Consider the following 18,451-nt stretch of genomic DNA (forward strand, 5'->3'; position numbering starts at 1 on the left):
TCAGGGCTCTTTTTGTAGCAGGAACTCATTTGCATATTAGGCCACACACCCCTGATGTAGCCAATCCTGGAGCTTACAGGGCTTTTAGTACAGGGCCAACTGTAAGCTCCAGGAAGACTGGCTACATCAAGGGCATGTGGCCTAATATGCAAAGAAGTTCCTGCTACAAAAGGAGTCCTGGGGTCTATAACAGGAGAGCAGAATTTGCAAAAACTGCTGCTCCCTTAAAAATCTTATGTACCCATAAATCTTTAGAACAGGACTGGATACAGGCCATTGGGTCACGGCCAACTCATCTCGTACCATGAATAATGTGGGATTGCCCTGTGTATGAACTCCAAGAAGAAAGGTGTTCACAAACATGAAACACAACGAAGTCAAAATAACAGAAATGAACATGTTGAGAATACAGTCCAATGCATTGGGCCACAGTTTAGCATGTGGAGGGATGATGCTCCCACCTACTGAACTCACATTTATCACACCAGTGAAAACTGCTTGAAGATTGTGAAGTAAAAAGCAGGTTGGATGTGCTGATCCTTTGCCGCATGCCAAAGTTGTCTGATCTCCACTAAAAGCTTTCCCTTTGCAGAAGCACATTCTCTAGTATGGAAGATGTTTTTTTTTTGGGGGGGGGGGGGTTTGACATACTGGTTTATGCAATTCCACTGCCTTATGTATTAAATCCATTTCATTTTTTTTAAGACTGGGTAAATGCTGAGCCAGAAGTGCTGAGAACTGCTGCAGAGCAGCAGGAGAAACTTCTCAGCTCCAATGAGAGTGTCCTACAGGGTCACAAGAGAGGAACTGCTATGGTTTAGGATGACAAAGTTGTTTGGTATCAAAGTAAGAGAAGCAGCTGTCCAACACCAGAGCACCTGGGAAGGCTGATACAGCAACCTTACGTGTTCTCAGGACACTTTGGAGATGTCCTTCCTCTGAAACAAATGCTCTGTTTGTTCAACTGTGGTACAGCTTGCTGGACCATAGAAATCTGGCTTATACTGAGCTGTCCCCCCCTTAATAGTAATAGTTAGCAGCTCTCACATGACCTATTATGACTATCTTTAACTGGTGGTGCTAGGGGTTGAACCTGGGACCTTTTGCAGGCCAAGTAGATGGTCCACCACAGAGCCATAGCCACTCCCGAAAGACCGTCTCCATGGTCTTTATTACAAGTTTCCTCAATACTTTTGTCCTGGATCTCTTTATCCAAAGATGACCACAACAGAACCTGTGATCTTCTCTATGCAAACCATATTGCTCCATGAACTACATTACAACCCTCCCAAAAGAAACATAGCAACTTTTATACCAAGTCAAATTCACCCAGCATGATATTGTCTACTTTGGCTGCCAGTTGCTCTCCAAGGTGTCAGACGGGTCCTTCCTAATGCTCCCTTTAGCCAGAGATGATGTGGACTGAACCAAGGACCTTTTGCATGCAAAGCATACACTGTCTTGCTGATCTATGGCTCCACCATAGAAAAGCAACAAATTTGAATGGGAAGACTTAGGAAGAAGGGGACCACTGAAGGTCGATCAGGAGAACACATGCAAGGTCTCATAGAGAAGAACAGCATTGTGGGTAAGGCTGCTGCTCCAAAAAGTCTCATTCTCCCACAGATGCCAGACATGATGCATGGGAGAAATAAGAGGGCGAGACTGCAGAGAGCTCTCTGGAATGTCTTGGATTTGTAACTCAGTTCTTGTCCAAGAACACAGTTATCTTCTGATCCATCTGCCTGCATTATGGAACTGCTTGCCACGTTCCCTCCTGTTATCGGCCCATCTGCTTCCATTCCTCCTCTAGCTTTCTACTGGATTTATATTTCACAGCCCCTGGAATGTCTGGACAAAGGAGGAAGGGGAGGGAGCTGCCCTATATTTAGCTGATCTGCCCTGGTCAGTGGCAAAATGGAAGAAAAGGTGAAGCATGTGGGAACATAAACACTATTTGCAAAATTAAAAAGCTCCATAAAACATTCACATTGTACAGAAATCAATACAAACATTCCTGTTCAAAATACAAGGAAATTTCAGTTTCCTCCCCTAGCCCAAATACTCCTCTCAACTCTAGTTGAGCTATGAGAGAGAAGTCTTGCTAAATTATGAGGAAGGGGGGAAGATCCAGTGGCTGATTGCCAAATTATGGCTTCTAGAAACCTAGAACACTAACCCATTTTTTTCCCTGACTGGACAGCTATCCTGGTAAAAGAGGCAGTTATGGAAACAGGGTTATTTTCTCCTGGACAAGGAAGGTCTTGCCTTACAACCCAATTATGTATGTTTCTACAGTGCCGTCAAGTTGCAATTGGCTTATGGTGACTTCGGCAACGGGTTTGCAAGGCAAGTGAGAAATGGTTTGCCAGTGCCTTCCTCTCCAGAGTTACAACCTGAGCCCCATTAGTTCTCCAGAATATCCCAGAATCTTCTCCTCCTCATCTCAGGAGATCAAGTGACTTGCGTAACTCCAGCCAATCAGAATCAAGAGGATACCTCAAGGACTTGTGAGGCGGTCTCATCAAGCTCTCTCTGTGTCACAATCAGAGGCACGATGGATCAAAGGCTGCACTTCTTCCACAGTCCTCCTGCACAACCACTGGGAGGGTCCTGGAGCATGAACAGTCCTTGTATTGTGGCTTGGTAGGAGCAAGGGAGCTGCAGCGGCATCTCTGAGCACCACAGGGGGTGGCAATGGGCTGCTCTCCCTTCTCTGCCAGCCCCTTGGCAATTCTGTACCTGGCTGGCAGGTAAGAAGGAGCCCCCTATTCTACCTGGCACAGGGATTCTTACACATTTTGTAGCAAGGCAGTCCCTGTGTTGATGCTACTCTGAGCAGTCAGCTGTTGAAACCCACCCCTCTTCTTTCTTAACATGATGCAGTCAGAGGCGTTGGTATGACCAGGGAGAGGAGAGTGCTTGACAAAAAAAACAAGCAAAAAAACCATGGCATGACAACAGCTGGAGATTCACTTTGGCCAAGCAAGGACCTCAGCCAATGAACAGATGGCTTTCCTGGACTGTACACCCCCGCCCCCCCATTGAGAGTTGAGAGAGGCCCATCTCCTCCACTGTGGGCAGAAGATGCAACATGCTTCAGATCTCAGTGGCAATAATGTCCTCATAAGGGACATCTGTGCCATGTAGGTCAAGCTCAAGGGGCTCTTTGCCGTCCTCTCCTGCAGCCAGCTGCTGGAGCATCTTCTCCAGATTCTGGTTCCTCTTGTACATGTGCAAGTAGCTCTGCTGCAGCTGCTTCTGGTACTGGATCACCTTCTCCTTCTCCTCCTTCCAGGTCTGCCGTTCCTGCTGGAAGCCCACCGTCATCTGCTCGTTGTTGCTGTGCTCCTCCTGAAGCTCTGCCTTCAGCCTCTCCACTTCCCTCCACAGGGCTTGCATGTCCTCCGCCATGCTTCCTTCTGGCCCCATGGAGGCCACCTCGCATTTCCTCTCTTCCCTGAGGATGGTGAGATCTGTCCTGAGCTCTGCAATTTCCTCCTCCAGTAAGTTCACCTTCTCCCTCAGAAGCTCCGACTCGTTCTTCTTGCGCTGGAGTTCGTTCTCACAGACCTCCAGTTCCATGGCTTTGGCTCGCAGCGAGTCTTCCAGGTCCTGAATCTTCATCTCCAGAAGCTCCATCTTCTGCCGGATGTCCTTCAGCTGAGCCTTAAGGTTGAGCACTTCATTGGTCTTGCTGTTCAGCTCTGATTGGGATTCCTTCAGCTGCTGCTTGAGGAGAGAGATTTCACCAGACTTCTGGCAAACCTGCAGGGGGCACAGAATTTAAAAGCTAAGGAAATCAGCCAGCCCAAGACTCTGAAGTGCAACTTGGCTGGGTGTTGAGATGGCCTGTGGCACAGAGGAAGACCAGGATCTCATCTGAGGGCTCACCAACTTTTCAAAGTGGGAACCATTTCTAAACTTACTGCAGTTTTTATTTATTTAATAGGCTTATATTCTGCCTTTCCCCGTTATGGGCTCAAGGCGGATCACAACATATAAAAACCTACATATCAAAATTAAAACACCAGTTTAAAATTAACAGTAAAAACAATAAATAAAATGCACCACTGGCGGACAGGGCACAGCATATCAATCACCAGTTGCACTGTAAGCATGATGTTACCACAAGGGAGGCCAAATGATGGAATAATAGGACACCCGCTGGCTCAACCATAGGCCCGGCGGAACAGCTCCGTCTTGCAGGCCCTATGAAATGGCAGTAATTCAGGTAGGATCTCCCGGATCTCCACAGGGAGCTGATTCCACCAGGCAGGGGCCAGGGCTGAAAAGGCCCTGGCCCTGGTTGAGGCAAGTCGGATGTCCTTAGGGCCAGAAGAATAATGACATGCTACTTTCCCCCTTTCCCAACACAAAACACAAGAATTTAATTCAGTTAACAACGAGCATATTTACATTTTATTTCTTCATTTCAGTATTTATGGCCAACCACCCCTGCTCATATCTTGCCTTGAAAACCCCATGGGGGGTTGGCATGAGTCAAGACTTGATTGCATATTATTGTTATTGTTATCATTATTATCAACAACAACTACATAATTGAGCAACAGGCTGTATTTCAGAGTCTTGTTTTTGTATGTGATGCAGGGTCAAATATGCCCCTGAGCCTCCCCTAACCTCCTCCCCATTTTGACCCTTTGGTCTTGTGACCCACTTGTGAAAGTGTTGGAGAGCCAGTGTGATGGTGTGTCAAAATAGGATCTGGGAGTCCCAGGTTTGAATCCCCACTCTGCCACGGAAACTCACTGGTTGACCCTGGACCAGTCACTGTCCAGGTAGACCTATTTAGGATCACTCCTGTTGGCAAAGCATTTGCTCTAGCACTCAGCCATGGCCCCTTCCCAGGGAGCCATGACACAGAAGATCAACCTTGGCAGTGCATCTCTAAGCAAAGCTGACTTTAGTGGACTTCAAAATGTGTAATTTTTGTAATGTGTAATGTTTAAGGCTGCACTGTGGGCCTTCCTACAGCCTGCCAATTTGCTTAATTGTGGTTGTGGGCAGCATTTAACCTTTTACCCATTGCTATTTTCCTGACCTAAATCTCATTTGCAAGCTGAAGCACTTTAGCTCTACATGGGAATAGATGGTTACTCCGAGGGCTTTTTTTTTCGAGCAGGAACGCACAGGAACGCAGTTCCGGCTGGTTCCGCATTGGGGGGGTGTGGCCTAACATGCAAATGAGTACCTGCTGGGTTTTTTCCTACCAAAAAAGCCCTGGTTACTCCTATCATGTTTGTATTCTTTTCCTCCCTTTGCAGGAAACAACAGCTTTGGGAAGATGGCAAAGGCAGGAAGGGGTTAAGCCTCCCCTTGTCCTATCACTGCCCATGCAAATTGGCAGCCTGCTCTGTAGCTGCCTTTAACTGAAATGCTGGGGGAGCAAATCAGGGATTCCGAGCAGGCTCTGTGACTGATTGCTTTCCACTCAAACCCCACAACACAACTAGTTCAAAACATTTTCCTAAGGGGAAAAGAAGTATGGATTTTAACAAATCTCCATAAAAGGAAGTCAGGATTGGAATGCTGTCTGCTGTTGCTGCAAATGTCATCGTTTTTAGATAGTTACATGAGATAAACTCAAGCAGAAAAAAATTAATAGGAGTGGATGCAAATATAATACCACTGAATGGAATTTCCCACCCCCCATGAAAGTGGAACAATTAACTCCTGACTTCAACATCACCTAAAATCTCCCATGCAGGGAAAAGGGACACACACTGATATCTTTGCCCCTTCCCACCCTCCCCTTGAATAACTTGCAGTGCTGCATACTAGGTATAGTAGTCTGCTGCAGTCCAGACCTTTAACTATGAAGTTCTAAAGAGCAAATAAACAGTACCATCTAAGTCCTGTTTGTGGGTTCTTCTGTTATAACAGGGTTAAAACACCATTCTCTCTGACCTGGATAGCCCAGGCTTGCCCAGCATCATCAGCTCTCAGAAGCTAAGCAGTGGTTAGTCATTGGATGGGAAACTACCAAGGAAGTTCAAGGTTGCTACAGAGAAACAAGCAATGGCAAACCACCTCCCCCTGTTCGTCTGTTACTTTGAAAACCCTATGGGGTCACCATAAGTTGGCTGTGACTTGACAGTGTGTTCCACCACCAAAACATCATTTTCCAGGGATGAGGCATCTTCAGCAAACATCCCCACTATTTTATGGATGCCCAGTTGGTGCCCTTTCTCTTTTAGAAAACAGGTTAAGACTTTCCTCCTCCACCAGGTTTTTAACATTTATTAAGTCTGCTGTGAAAACGTTGCGATGCGACGTCACCCCAGAGTCAGAAACGACTGGTGCTTGCACAGGGGACTACCTTTACCTTTTTAAGGACTTCTAAAGATTTCGGATGTTTTCTGGTCTCCTGGATGCTCCTGCCCTGTGGTTTTAATATAAATCATGCTTCTGCCCCACTCCCTGCAATTCATTTTAATTATTTTCAAAAATGATGCACAGATCTAATGCAAAAAGAAAGTGACCAGCAGGGACACCAGATGAGTTATCCAACCCAATCTTAAGAAGCCCAAAAGAAAATAGATGCAGTAGTTGTGGGAAGAAGGTGGGTAAGAAATTATATCTTTCCTCAATAGCCAACAGACCATGTCAAAGGCACCCTACATAGATAAAACTCATGCAAAAGCTTCTTTTGTGTTTATGGGTATGGGCACCACAAATTGTGTGCAAGTACACACTTGGGTCTATATGCACTTGCAAGAGACTGGGGGTCCTGTATATTATAGGCAGGACTTCCTGATTCACACTCACCTCCCACTGTGTTTCCTCCAATGCTGGAGCGAAGGTAGTCTTCTCCTTCTCATAAGACCTCAGCTTGTTCTCCAGCATGTCCTGCTCCTTCATCAGGTTGGCCAGTTCCTCACGGAGCTGCCTCTTCTCCTGCTGCAGCTGGAACACCTGGAGCTGCAGCAGCTGTTGTGCCCTCTGCGACTTCTGCGACGCCTGCCTGAGCTTGTTGTTGCATTTTTGCTTCAGCCCTTCCATCTCCTCCCTGCAGCGCCTCTGCTTTTCCTCAAAGTTTTGGCAGGAGGTAATCTCCTTCTCCTCGAAGCTGCACTGGAGGTCCTGCAACTCCCCTTCCCTCTCCAGCAGCTTCTGTTCCAGTTCCTGAATCGTTGACTCGTCTGTGGAGATGGGCGAGCGGATGCAGGAGTTCTTTTCCCCGGCAGAGTGGTGAGCAGAAGGCCCTTTGTCAGGATTGAGGATCTTTGTGCCCCCGTCAGAGAAGGACAGGGCCTTCAAGCTCATCATGTTACTGTCCTGCAGGACTGCGCTCTGAGTTATGTTGTGGGCAGAGCCCCCAAACCGGTTGATGGGCCCTACAGGGGTGACAAGAGGGTCCAGCTGGTAGCTGCTGGCAGTGCTGTGGGTGGGGAGGCTAGACATGGAATTCCTCCCTGAATCTGAGAGTCCTCCCGAACAGGGAGCTGGCTTAACTTCCAAGTCCTTGGCTTTGTCCTGGAACTGAAGCTGCTGGGAGGTGTGGCTGCCATGTTCTGGAGAGGAATGAAGTACAGTGTTTGAGCGAGGGAGCACAGGCTTGAAGGCTGTGGGCCTTGTAGAACTTTTGTCTGTGGCCTGGAGAGATAGAGAAACCCAGTCAGCCAAGGCAGAAGCATCACTTACTTAGTCCTTTCTATCTACTGCCAGAGACCCCTCTCCCCTCCCCCCCCCCAGCCGCTGCTTTGCCAATGCTTAGACACACATGTGTGACTTCCACACCTAGCTCTTGCTCTGCATTCTAATCCCCCCAAATTCCAGCAGGGTTTTTTGGGGTGGGGGTGGGGGTGGGAGAGGAGTCTTATTTATTTCTGTCAATTTGTAGTCCGCCCTTTCCCATGGTGGGCTCATAACACTGTCACACTGTAACATAACATAATTCTGCATAACATTGTCATGCAATTTTCTGCTTTCAGAGTTTTCCTTGGTTCCTCTCTGCAGTTTCCCAAGCCTGTGCTGGTATGATCTTTTCTGAAAGATCCTACACATAGTGGGTTCAGGATAGTGTGGATGAGAAGGTGCACATTTCCTATATGGTTTGGGACTAACATACCCAAAGGACTGCCTATTCCCATAGGACGTTCCATCTCCCCCAACTATGGTCGTCTCTAGAGGGACTGCTGTGGGTACCCCAACTTTCTGAAGTTAGGCAGGTGGCAACAACCTGGGACAGGGCCTTAGTAGTGGTGCCAAACCTTTGTAAGTCCTTCCTCTCCAGGGAGATCCATCCATCCCCTTCTGTTGCCATCTTCTGCCAGCAGAGGAAGACTTTTGGGTTTCTTTTGGCATTCCTTCAGTGACTCCTCCTTCCTGTCCAATGTTTTAATTGCCATTTTTATGTCTCGTGTGTATGTGTATACACAGACATACACACTTGCCAGAATCAGCCCTGCTTTGCTTCTGAGATCTGATGAGATTGGGCTTGCCTGGGCTATCTAGGTCAGGGCTGATTTTAACGGTTTTAAAGTGTAGTGTCATCATCTAAGTTTTAATTTGTTAGCTCCCCTGATAGCCTTTGTGAGGGCAGAAAGGCAGCATATAAATTTTGTAAATAAATAAACGTCCATGTTCCTCTGCCCATATTTGATGCCATTTCTTCTCCATTTCCCCACACACCACCACTCCCCTCTGCCAGTTTTGGGCTTATTGCTGTTTTCCCTTTTAAATTCTATAATAGATAAATAGCTGTGGTATCCTAACACTATTGGATATACTTCCCACCATTTTAAAAACATCAAATGCTGGCAAAAAGCCTCCTGGAGGCAAGAGAGGGGAAGGGCAGGGCACAAGGGGGAAGCATGTCAAAAATCCCAATGCGGAGGCTGAACACATGAAGCTGCCTTACACTGAATCAGGCTCTTGGGCCATCAAAGCCAGTATTGTCTACTCAGACTGGCAGTGGCTCTCCAGAGTCGCAGGCAGAAGTCATTCACCTCACCCACAGTTAAATCCTTTTACCTGGGATGCCGACAGGGATTGAACCTGGGACCTTCTGTGTGCCAAGCAGAGCCTCTTTCACTGAGCCATGGCTGCATTGCTGTTGCAAATACCTCCTACCCAGGCAGTTAGGCAGGTCCCCTCCCAACCTACTCAATACACTTCAGCACAAAAGCCTCAGCTCCACTCTACAGAGAGTGCTTAGCTTAATGGTTAATCCAGCATCTGTACGGGTTCCCCTAATGCTGCCTCCTGAGGCCACTAAAATGCATTGCCAAGATTTAAAATGAGCCAGGACTGATCAAGCAGAAGCCATTATCAGTATCAAGCCTCACCTCTGGGGGTCACAAAGAAGATGCCACGGAACAACTGCAGGGATTGTCTTGACCTCATCACTGAACAAGCATGGGGGGGGGGAGGGGAGAGGTCATAACACTCTGGACCAAAGGTCCAGGCAGGCTAAGACCCTGATCTCTCTTGTTTTAGAAAGTAATTAAGCGCAGCAAGACAACAAACCAGATTATTTTCAGGGCTGTGCATATGAGACTTGGTTGCTGTATTAGTTTGTTCTAATTAGCACAACTGCAGTCCCCCCCACTGTTCATAATACCGGGCACAGCTTTCCGCAACCCACAAGGCCTGTTACTGAACCAAGCAGAAGCAGAGCTCACTTGCAATGTGGAAGAGACCTTCAGTCAAGGGGCTCTAAGCTTGGCTGAATTTTTTTTAGGGGAGAGAGGGAGAAGCAGAAATAGGATTCAAACTAGGACAAAGGCTCTCAATATTCATAAGTGATGCATGCACACAAAAGCTTATACCCAGGTCCCAGAATTAAACTTTGCTGTTCTTAAAGATGTCACTGGACTCAAACTTAGTTCTGTGGATAGAGCTTGTACATCTGTACATGGAGGCCAGAGCCAGCATGCTCCTTCCTGCTCTTCACAAGCTGTCTTGTTTGTGGATGTGTACAGGACTCACACAGAAGATAAACGGTAAATTTGCAGTTTGCAGGTAGGTGTTCTTGTTGTCCAAGAAACTCACAAATGCAGGTAAGTCTAGACTCCTACACACACCAGTAGAAGCAATGGAGAGTGCAGCCACCTTCAGTGGAGTCTACCTAATGTTCAAAGAGCACATTATGTAGGAGCTACAACTGAGCTTTCCATTAATGTGAAAAAAAATAAGAAGCTGCATTCAAGAGATACCTGTACTGTTTTCTCACCGCAACTATTAACTGCTCCGAGGAGCAAATTTGAGTGAAGAAATAGTCCGGGGAGCGGGAGAAAGGTTAACCTCTCCTCCTCCAATGCTGTCATATTGATCCAAATCCCCTCCCCGAACACCATTTTTTAATATTAAAAGAAATATTTGGCAATCTGATTGTGACTCTCTCCCACGTAATTGGTCCCAAAGACTCTGCTGATTGGTGTTGCTGGCTGTGACTCATTTCTCCTCACAGGATCACAGCCAGGGCACCCGGGGCAGAACAATTAGAGACTGTTACGCAGAAGGCATTAGCAAAAGTAGAAGGCAATGGGAAACGTGTGTTCTTACAACAGCTACATAATTTCCCTCCAACAGGTGAACCTCCACAAATGTAGACCTCAGGTGGGATTTCAACTTAAACAGAATACAGCAGCCAGGTAAACTGGGCTTTATTCTGGAGAATATATATTAAGGCTCCAACATCTAAATATCTTCCTTAGCTTCCTGCTTGTTTAGCATGGTGGTTAGAGCGTTTGATGATCTGGGAAACCCAGGTTCAAATCCTGCTCTGCCATGGAAATTTGCTGGGTGGCTCTGGGCCTCACACAAGCACTCAGCCTGACCTACGGTAGCTCATAGGCTTGTAGTGAAGGTAAAAATGGAGGAGAGGAGAACCAATGTAAGCAGCTTTGGGTGCGATCACACAAGAGATTTGGCTCGACCAAGCAACACCTCCCATCTGGATTCAATGTGCACAGTCTGCCTCTCCCCCACGAGTCCTGCCCGTACCTACCTCGTTTTAAATAGCTACCAGAAACATCCAAGTAGCAAACCTCTAAAATGTATGTAGGGCATATTTCCTGGCTGAATGGCTGGGAGCACAATGCACTTGCCCTGCACATGCATGAGCGGTCTGAATGCTCCTATTGCACATGCAGCTATTGCCTCTCCCAGCAGCAGGTTGAGGGCTGTGTGAATGCTGTGGCACAGATCAAAGAGAACCAGCTTTTTCAGAGCCAGGATACTGCTGTGCCAAATCTCTCGTGTGATCCCCCCCTTTATGCCCACACTGGAGAAAAGGCCAGGATATAAACAAAGTAAACAAACATTCCAGTTTCACACTAGGGCTTGTTCTGGGTGGAGAGCCCTTTTGCCCTGGCGCTTCTCTCCGCTTTTGCACAAGCTGCTGCGGAGCTGTGAGTTGGAGCGCCGCTCTCCTGGGGCAAGCAGAAACCACTTGTAAGAGGATCTTGCTTGCCATGGGAAAGTGGTGAGCCAACTCGCAGCTCCGTGGCAGCTTGTGCAAAAACTAAGAGAAGTGCTGGGAGCAAAAGGGCTCTCCATCTGGAACAAGCCTAGTGTGAAATCCGTCTCAAGTCTATTGATCAAAGCAACTGAAGAACCAGCTTCTCCCATATGAACCTGTTTGTCAGCTTCATGTAAGCACCATCTAGCCCTTTATAGGGCCTTTTTTGTGGTAGTGTCCTGGTTGTGGAATTCTCTCCCAAAACACATTTGCCTGCTTTCAACATTAGTAACATCCTAACATCAGTCTTACTTGCCTGTGCTTTTAACGGCAAAGGCTCTGCCCAACTGTACTCTGCATTTTATGTTGTTAGCTGCTGCTTGCCTGCAATGTGTCACCTGGTCTTTATTGACCTTAATCTGATGGTTATTAAATTAAAAGCTCCAACTAACTGTTAGCAAGAAAGGCTATCATTATTATTCCTTCGGCTGCTTAGGGCACTAACATGTCTCAACTAAAATATCCTCAAAATAATAACCTGCCCTCACCTACTGTTTAACTTATTGTTCAGGCTTACAGTCCTTAACCTGTTCTATTTACAACTCACCCCTCTGTACAGTCTGGAAAACCACGCAGTCTGCCTTTGTTATTTCTTTGATGCAGCTATTGCATCCCCAAAAGGAATTAATTAGCTATGCGATTAATGTGCCTCTGTTTATCTCATGCCTTAAAAACCCTATGGGGTTGCCCTAAATTGGCTGCAACTTGATGTCACTTTCCATCACCACAATTAATGTGCAGCCCCCCCTCCCTCCGCACAGTCTATACAGCAATTGATGTCTCTCCAATAGTTAAGTGGTTAGTCCAAAGGAAGACATAGCTGCACTGAGACCAGATTTCACATAGCACCACTCACTAGTTCCAGCTGGTTGGAGCCTGGCTTCGGTTTGGGTGGTGTTGGGGTGCCGTAATCCACACTGCTCCTTCCCGCCTGGCTTCCCAGGTCCCCACCAGAGAGCGGGGTGTAGTCTGACCGATGAGCCTTCTGGTTCACCTTGATGTAAAAGAAGTCCTCATTCTTGTTCCCCTTAGAGCTGGATTTGTTGTGGCTGGTTTCCTGAGAGAAGCCAAATTTCAGCAAGCCATCAGAGTACCTGTTCAGCTTCTTCAGGTGAGACGATTTACGCAGCTTGTACTGTGAGGCCCGGCAGTGCTTGCTGTGAAAACTGTGTCCAGAGATGAGGCTACTGACGCTTCCCATGATGCTCCTGGACGGAGGGCGGGCACGGAAGAGAGATAGGCCTGGGCGTGCCGTCTAGGGGGACATCCTGACTGCTGGGAGAGAAGTCTGGTGCTGTGGTCATAGCAGAAGCCACACAGTGCCGGAAAGCAACGAATCTGGGAGAGATGGCATGAGAAACAGTGAGGAAAGCAAAAAGATCTGATGAGATTATGCCATTCCACACCCCAAATACATCGTTTTACCCAGACTTTTAACAAGGGATTTTATTTTCCCAGCTTTTCAAATGGTCTACTTCTGTTTTATAGACAGTTTTCATGCTGTGTATGTCCAATGGCTTGTTTTTAACAGTTTGTTATCTATACTGCTTGCTGTTTTAACTGTAAGTTGCCTTGAGCAGGACTATGAAGAGGTAGCATAAAAATCTCCTGAATAAATAAAACAGATGACTCTGTTTGCTTTTTGCATAGTTCTTGGGCACTTTTAACCTCTGCTATGATAATATATTATCTGCATGACTTCAGCTGCACAGATTGTCTTTTTGAACTGCACATCTTTTCCTGCCCAATGCTGTGCCTTTTGTGTTTGGTCACACATTAAAATAAGCCCTGGGCCAGGAGTCAGGGGTACTCTAAGCACGGGGTACATACAGAAGTGCATTCCCTTGCCCCAAACAGTCCAAAGCTCTAAGTTGTGTGTGTATGCGTAGTGGGGAGTGATCAGGGGTCGTTTTGTGGAAAAATAGATGGTGGAGCTCATTAGCATAATTCATTAGCACATGCCACCGCCATCCCAGCCAAAAGCAACCCAGCCCAAGCAGGCCTCGCTCACCTAGGGCTCTCCTGGGCCACTCCCCTCCCAGTCAAAGGGCCAGCAAGCCACCCACCGCCCAAAATCACAGAAATGGAGAAAGGGTGGTGTGGGCTTCTCCAGAGGTTAATGAGGGCAAAGCCCCTGGTGGTTGGCTGGCTGCCCACTCTCCTAATCCAGGGATTGTTATGCAGTTGCACCTACTATTCATTGGACAAGGTAGGTGAAGAAGAAGAGGGGGAACCCTCAGAAAGGTTCAGGAGCTGCGCTCTTGTGAGCTCCTGCTGAATTCAAGGCTTGGGAATAATGCATTTTTTATTCTGCCCAGAAACTAATGTGGAGCAGTGGAGCTCTTTAAACAAACATGTCTTCTCAGCAACCAGCCACAGTTAATAGCAGTTTGGCTGTTGCTCCCCTGACGTGTATGGTTCTTGCAAAGCCTCCAGCAGTCACCCTCAACCAAGCTGGGAGTGCATGGAGCTTTTACCCTTTATTCCAAAATCACATCCTTGTTCTTCGCAATCCCTGTAATCTTCAGTGCTTTTTAACCTGCCCCACATAGACACAGCTACACTTAATTACAGCTACTGTCTGTACAGCATTCTCCGAGACAAGCGGCATTCTATGCAAGTGTTATTACCATCATTATAGTTCAGAGGTGCCCAGAGTTCTATCTTAGTTTCCTTTGCTTTGGGAAGGACTTGGGGGAAAGCAAGACGTCAGCATAGCTTGGTTCTTAGTTGCTGTGAGAGCTGAGAAGCAATCTACCTTCCTGATGCACTTTAAATCTTGGGGACCACATACAGGTGGGCAGAAATTAGCACACAATTTTTTAAAAAGGAATTTAATCTTGGGAGAATGCAAAAGGGGAGCTGTTTGGCAGCTGATTCACTGCAGCCCGGTGACTGAACAGAAGTGGTTTGGCTCCCCCGCCGTTCACCAAACCCACTAAAAGCTTTTCTGCCACTCCGCTCCACATTGCGGGGGTTTGAGGGGAGGCTGTCTTCACCTTCCTGGCAGAGAACCAAGCCCCACTCTATCCACACAGGCCGTCAAGTTTAAATTTGGAGATAAGCACAGGTACAAAATAAAATCCTCCTCCTCCTTGCTCACTCGCTCTCCGCCCACCAAGCTTTAAAACAAAATGGTTTTCAGCATACCAGCTGCAGAACTCTGCGTGGGAGAGAGTGAGGATGGCAGGGAGAGCTGGAAGACAGGGGAAAGGAGATGCTTTGGTGGATGGCAAAATATCACCATGAAGGGGAAACTGCAGCAGATGGATCCTACCCACCCCCCACCCCAGCCTTTGTACCCTGGTTTCCAAGGAAGGAAGTCTTTCCTTTTCTCATTGCTTCCCTATGCACTGCTTCAGAATTAGATGGCTTTAGACTGCTCTGTGCTAGACAGCAGCTGCTGGGTGAATCTCACACTCATGACAACACTGGGTGAATCTCACTCATGACAACACAGTGTTACAGGGGACACTGTGCTACTGTAAGGATTCACTTCCTGGATTTCCCTTGTCTGGGTAGGACAATCTAGGAGATGTACTTTCCAACAATGCATGGATCCAGCCAGTGTCAAGGCTGCACCCCCAGACCCTTGATAGTTAAAATTGTGCAGCTACTGTATAAAGCTGCCTTGTAATGGGTCAAATGATTGGTTCTATAGCTCAATATTGACTTTTCTGACCAGTGGTGGTTTTTCTAACCAGTTGGTAGTGGTTAAGTGTGCAGACTCTTATCTGGGAGAACTGGTTTTGATTCCCCACTCCTCCACTTGAAGCTGCTGGAATGGCCTTGGGTTAGCCTTAGCTCTCACAGAATTGTCCTTGAAAGGGCAGCTTCTGGGAGAGCTCTCTCAGCCCCACTTACCTCACAGGGTGTCTGTTGTGGGGAGGGAAGGTAAAGGAGATGGTAAGCCATTCTGAGATTCAGAGTGAAGGGTGGTATACAAATCCAATATCATCATCTTTTCTCCAGGGTCTTTAGCAGAGAAAGGTCTTTCCCAGCACCTGCAGTCACATGAACATATGAGCTTGCCTTATACTGAATCAGACCATTCATCCATCAAAGTCAGTATTATCTTTTCTGACAGGTGGAGGCTCTCCAGGGTCTTTCACATCATCTGCTACCTAAATTGGAGATACCAGGAACAGAACCTGAGAGCTGCTGCAAGCCAAGCAGATGCTCTTCTACTGAGCCAAGGCCTTCCCCTACACCAGTCCTCCAAAGAGTAGTGCTAAAAATGGCACAGGTTAGAGGCTGAAGAAAACCTGGCATCTTCTCTAAATGAAAGCAGGGAGGAAGGCGCAATAATTTCTTCTCCCAGAGATTTTACCATAAGGGTCTTCTTGGAATCAGAGTTGTAGGTAAAATTTGTGTATTCTTGGATGCAGGTAGTGCTACAGTAATCAGTGATTTTCTCTCTAAACAGGAAAATCCAGGAGGTGAACAGTGTTCCCTCTAAACTGAGTTAGTGCAAGCTAGCTCACAGTTCTTCAGCATCCAGCTCATGCATTTTTGTCTTAGCTCAGGAAGGTTGGCCCTAGTTTATGCAGTAGCCAAATGGTTTGCTTACAGCTTTAATGCCAGTAGCTCACAAAGTTTTTCCTCACAAAGACTCCACAGCTTAGAGGAAACATTGGAGGTGAATGATTTCTATACCACCCACAAAGAGACCAGAAGATAAACTAAACAAACCAAGCAAAAACCTCCAGTTTAGAAAACAAGGAAGGAGCCAAAAGTTAAAAACATCAATAGTTATGGACAAAAATACATACGTTTATGTATGTTGTATTCTGTACTATTCGACCTCAGAAGGCGGCTCTTGTGGGTCACAATGAGTCAGGTCATATACGGTTCTTTTGTACATTTGTCACTTTGAAACAAACACATGTACTTTTGTCTATAACTATTGATGTTTTAAACTTTTGGCCCCTTTTTAGTTTTCCTAAACTTCCTATGGAGGTGATTTCTAGTCCCCAACATCCAGTGCTATTCAGATCCAGCCCCAGTCTGACCTCTCCAATTCAATCTCCAGCTCTAAGAGCTTGAGGAGAAGAAATGTGCCTCTTTCAAGACTAAAGGGGAACATGAGAAAGATTTCCAGCAAGGGAAAAGCATCACCTAATGAATTTCAATTTCAGTGTGTCGGTCCACAGTAGATTCGAGTCTCGCAGCACTTCGGAGGCCAACAAGATTTTGTAGTATAAACCTTTAAGAGTCAAAGCTCCCTGATGAAAACCTTGTTGGCTTCTAAGGTACTACTGGACACAAATCTAGCTGTCCTAATGAATTTCTGTTCCATATGCAGGTGTTAAATGCACAGTAAAGGTAGAAATTCTACATATAGTATCAGCCATGATGCCTCACACCAATTTCATGGCAGAGCAGGTGTGCGTTGTGTCCTGCTGAAGATTTACCTCTTCTTTCACCTTTTCTATCACATTGGTACCAGTTCTCATGCTGTTCACACTAGGATCCATACTAAAACCACTTTGGCTTATGGGACACTTCTTATGGGACACTCCAACAGTTGCTCTTGCCTATCTGGTAGCATCTCTGTGTATGTGGGATTACACTGATCAAGTGGATGATGAGGCCCAGTACTTTGTAAGGCATCCATCCCAGTAGGATCTGCCTGTTTCAAAGGTTACCTTTGAAGTCTGGGGCCCCAGCAGCTGCCCACCTCAGGGTATGTTAATGCCAGTCCTGTCCCTGTCATTAGTAGTCTATTCTGACAACAGGATATGAGAAGATTGTCCCAATTTAAATAAGGGCCTTTTCTGGGGCATCTCCAGTCCTATGGAATGCATCACTCAATTAAATAAGGTCAGGAATGTCTTTGCCATTATTTAGGTGAATATGAAAAATGCAGCTGTTTAAAATGGCTTTTGGGCAATTAAATATGTCCTGGTTATTCCAGAATGTATTTTGGAGGGTTATTTTTACAGGCTGGATTGTTTTCTTGTCGGTTTTTGGAAACTGCTTTGTCCAATATGGAAAGGCAGCATATAAATATTTTTAATCAACTACTTAATATGATTTGGCAGGTATTGCATCTTTGAAGGGTGAGCTATGGATTGAAAGAATAAACAAACCATGTTACACATGCTTTATAACCATCTTTAAAAATGCCCATTGATCCATCCCACTTGGATCCCACAAACTACTTGCTTTCTCAAGGTAAAGACAGAGATGACAATCTCCCTCCCCTCCCTGAGCAGCATGAAAGCCTTTTCCAAGACCGCAGAGCTAAATCATTTTCCTGCCTGGCCCTAGCCCAGGCTGATTTGCAGGGTTAAATATGATTAAATGAAAACAGGATTCAGCTTGTCATTTCTTCTTATCCTCATCAACTGGGGAGCAACGCAAGCCTTTGCCCCAGCTGCCGGAAGTGGAACTCACCCAGCTCTGTGACACCCATCAGTTCATTAGGCAGAGCTGCCCAGAGAAGGGGGAAGAGGAGCTTGACCCATTATCATGTAAATGGTGCACAAGCCAGTGCAGAAGGGGAAAACACACAATGCTGGGATTTGCCAACCACTGAGATTGTTATCTTCCTGGCTGGTGGCTATGGATAGCTGGTTAGCAACATATGGAGCCCCAGGAATTTGGGATGTGGATTGCTAATACCAAGGAAGCACCTGGCCTGGGTTGGACCTTCACGCTTATAATAGCAAGCCTGTTATTTAGAAAAAGGAGATGGCCTAGATCTCAGTCTCTGTGTTTAGAGGCAGGAGCTGCACTCGCCTCCAGCTGGATGACCCTTAACAGGATATTCAAGAGCCTGTTAACCAAATTAATCAATGCGAGAGAATAATGGACCATATGCAGAGCTTGTTATCAGGGCCCTGAAAGCCACACTGCTCATTTGTTGGTGAGGGAGACAGGCAAAGAGCTGAGAATGCAAATGGTGGAATGCTGCTGAGGACACCAGATTCTTCGGGATGACACTAGCCCAGACAGCTT

The 18,451-nt window shown here is 46.6% G+C and overlaps 1 protein-coding gene across 1 annotated transcript; it reads right to left on the reverse strand.

The window, feature by feature from the left end:
- Positions 1–387: 387 nt before the first annotated feature.
- On the reverse strand, positions 388–12,824 carry LZTS1 (leucine zipper tumor suppressor 1). The gene is made up of 3 exons (XM_060251175.1): positions 12,345–12,824; positions 6,790–7,617; positions 388–3,768 (listed from the first exon to the last, which is right to left on the reverse strand). The coding sequence occupies exons 1-3, from the start codon at positions 12,687–12,689 to the stop codon at positions 3,100–3,102; spliced, it is 1,842 nt and encodes a 613-aa protein (XP_060107158.1). The 5' UTR covers positions 12,690–12,824; the 3' UTR covers positions 388–3,099.
- Between the last annotated feature and the right edge of the window lie 5,627 nt (positions 12,825–18,451).

Source organism: Heteronotia binoei, chromosome 12 (genome assembly GCF_032191835.1).
Source record: "Heteronotia binoei isolate CCM8104 ecotype False Entrance Well chromosome 12, APGP_CSIRO_Hbin_v1, whole genome shotgun sequence".
NCBI lineage: Eukaryota > Metazoa > Chordata > Lepidosauria > Squamata > Gekkonidae > Heteronotia > Heteronotia binoei.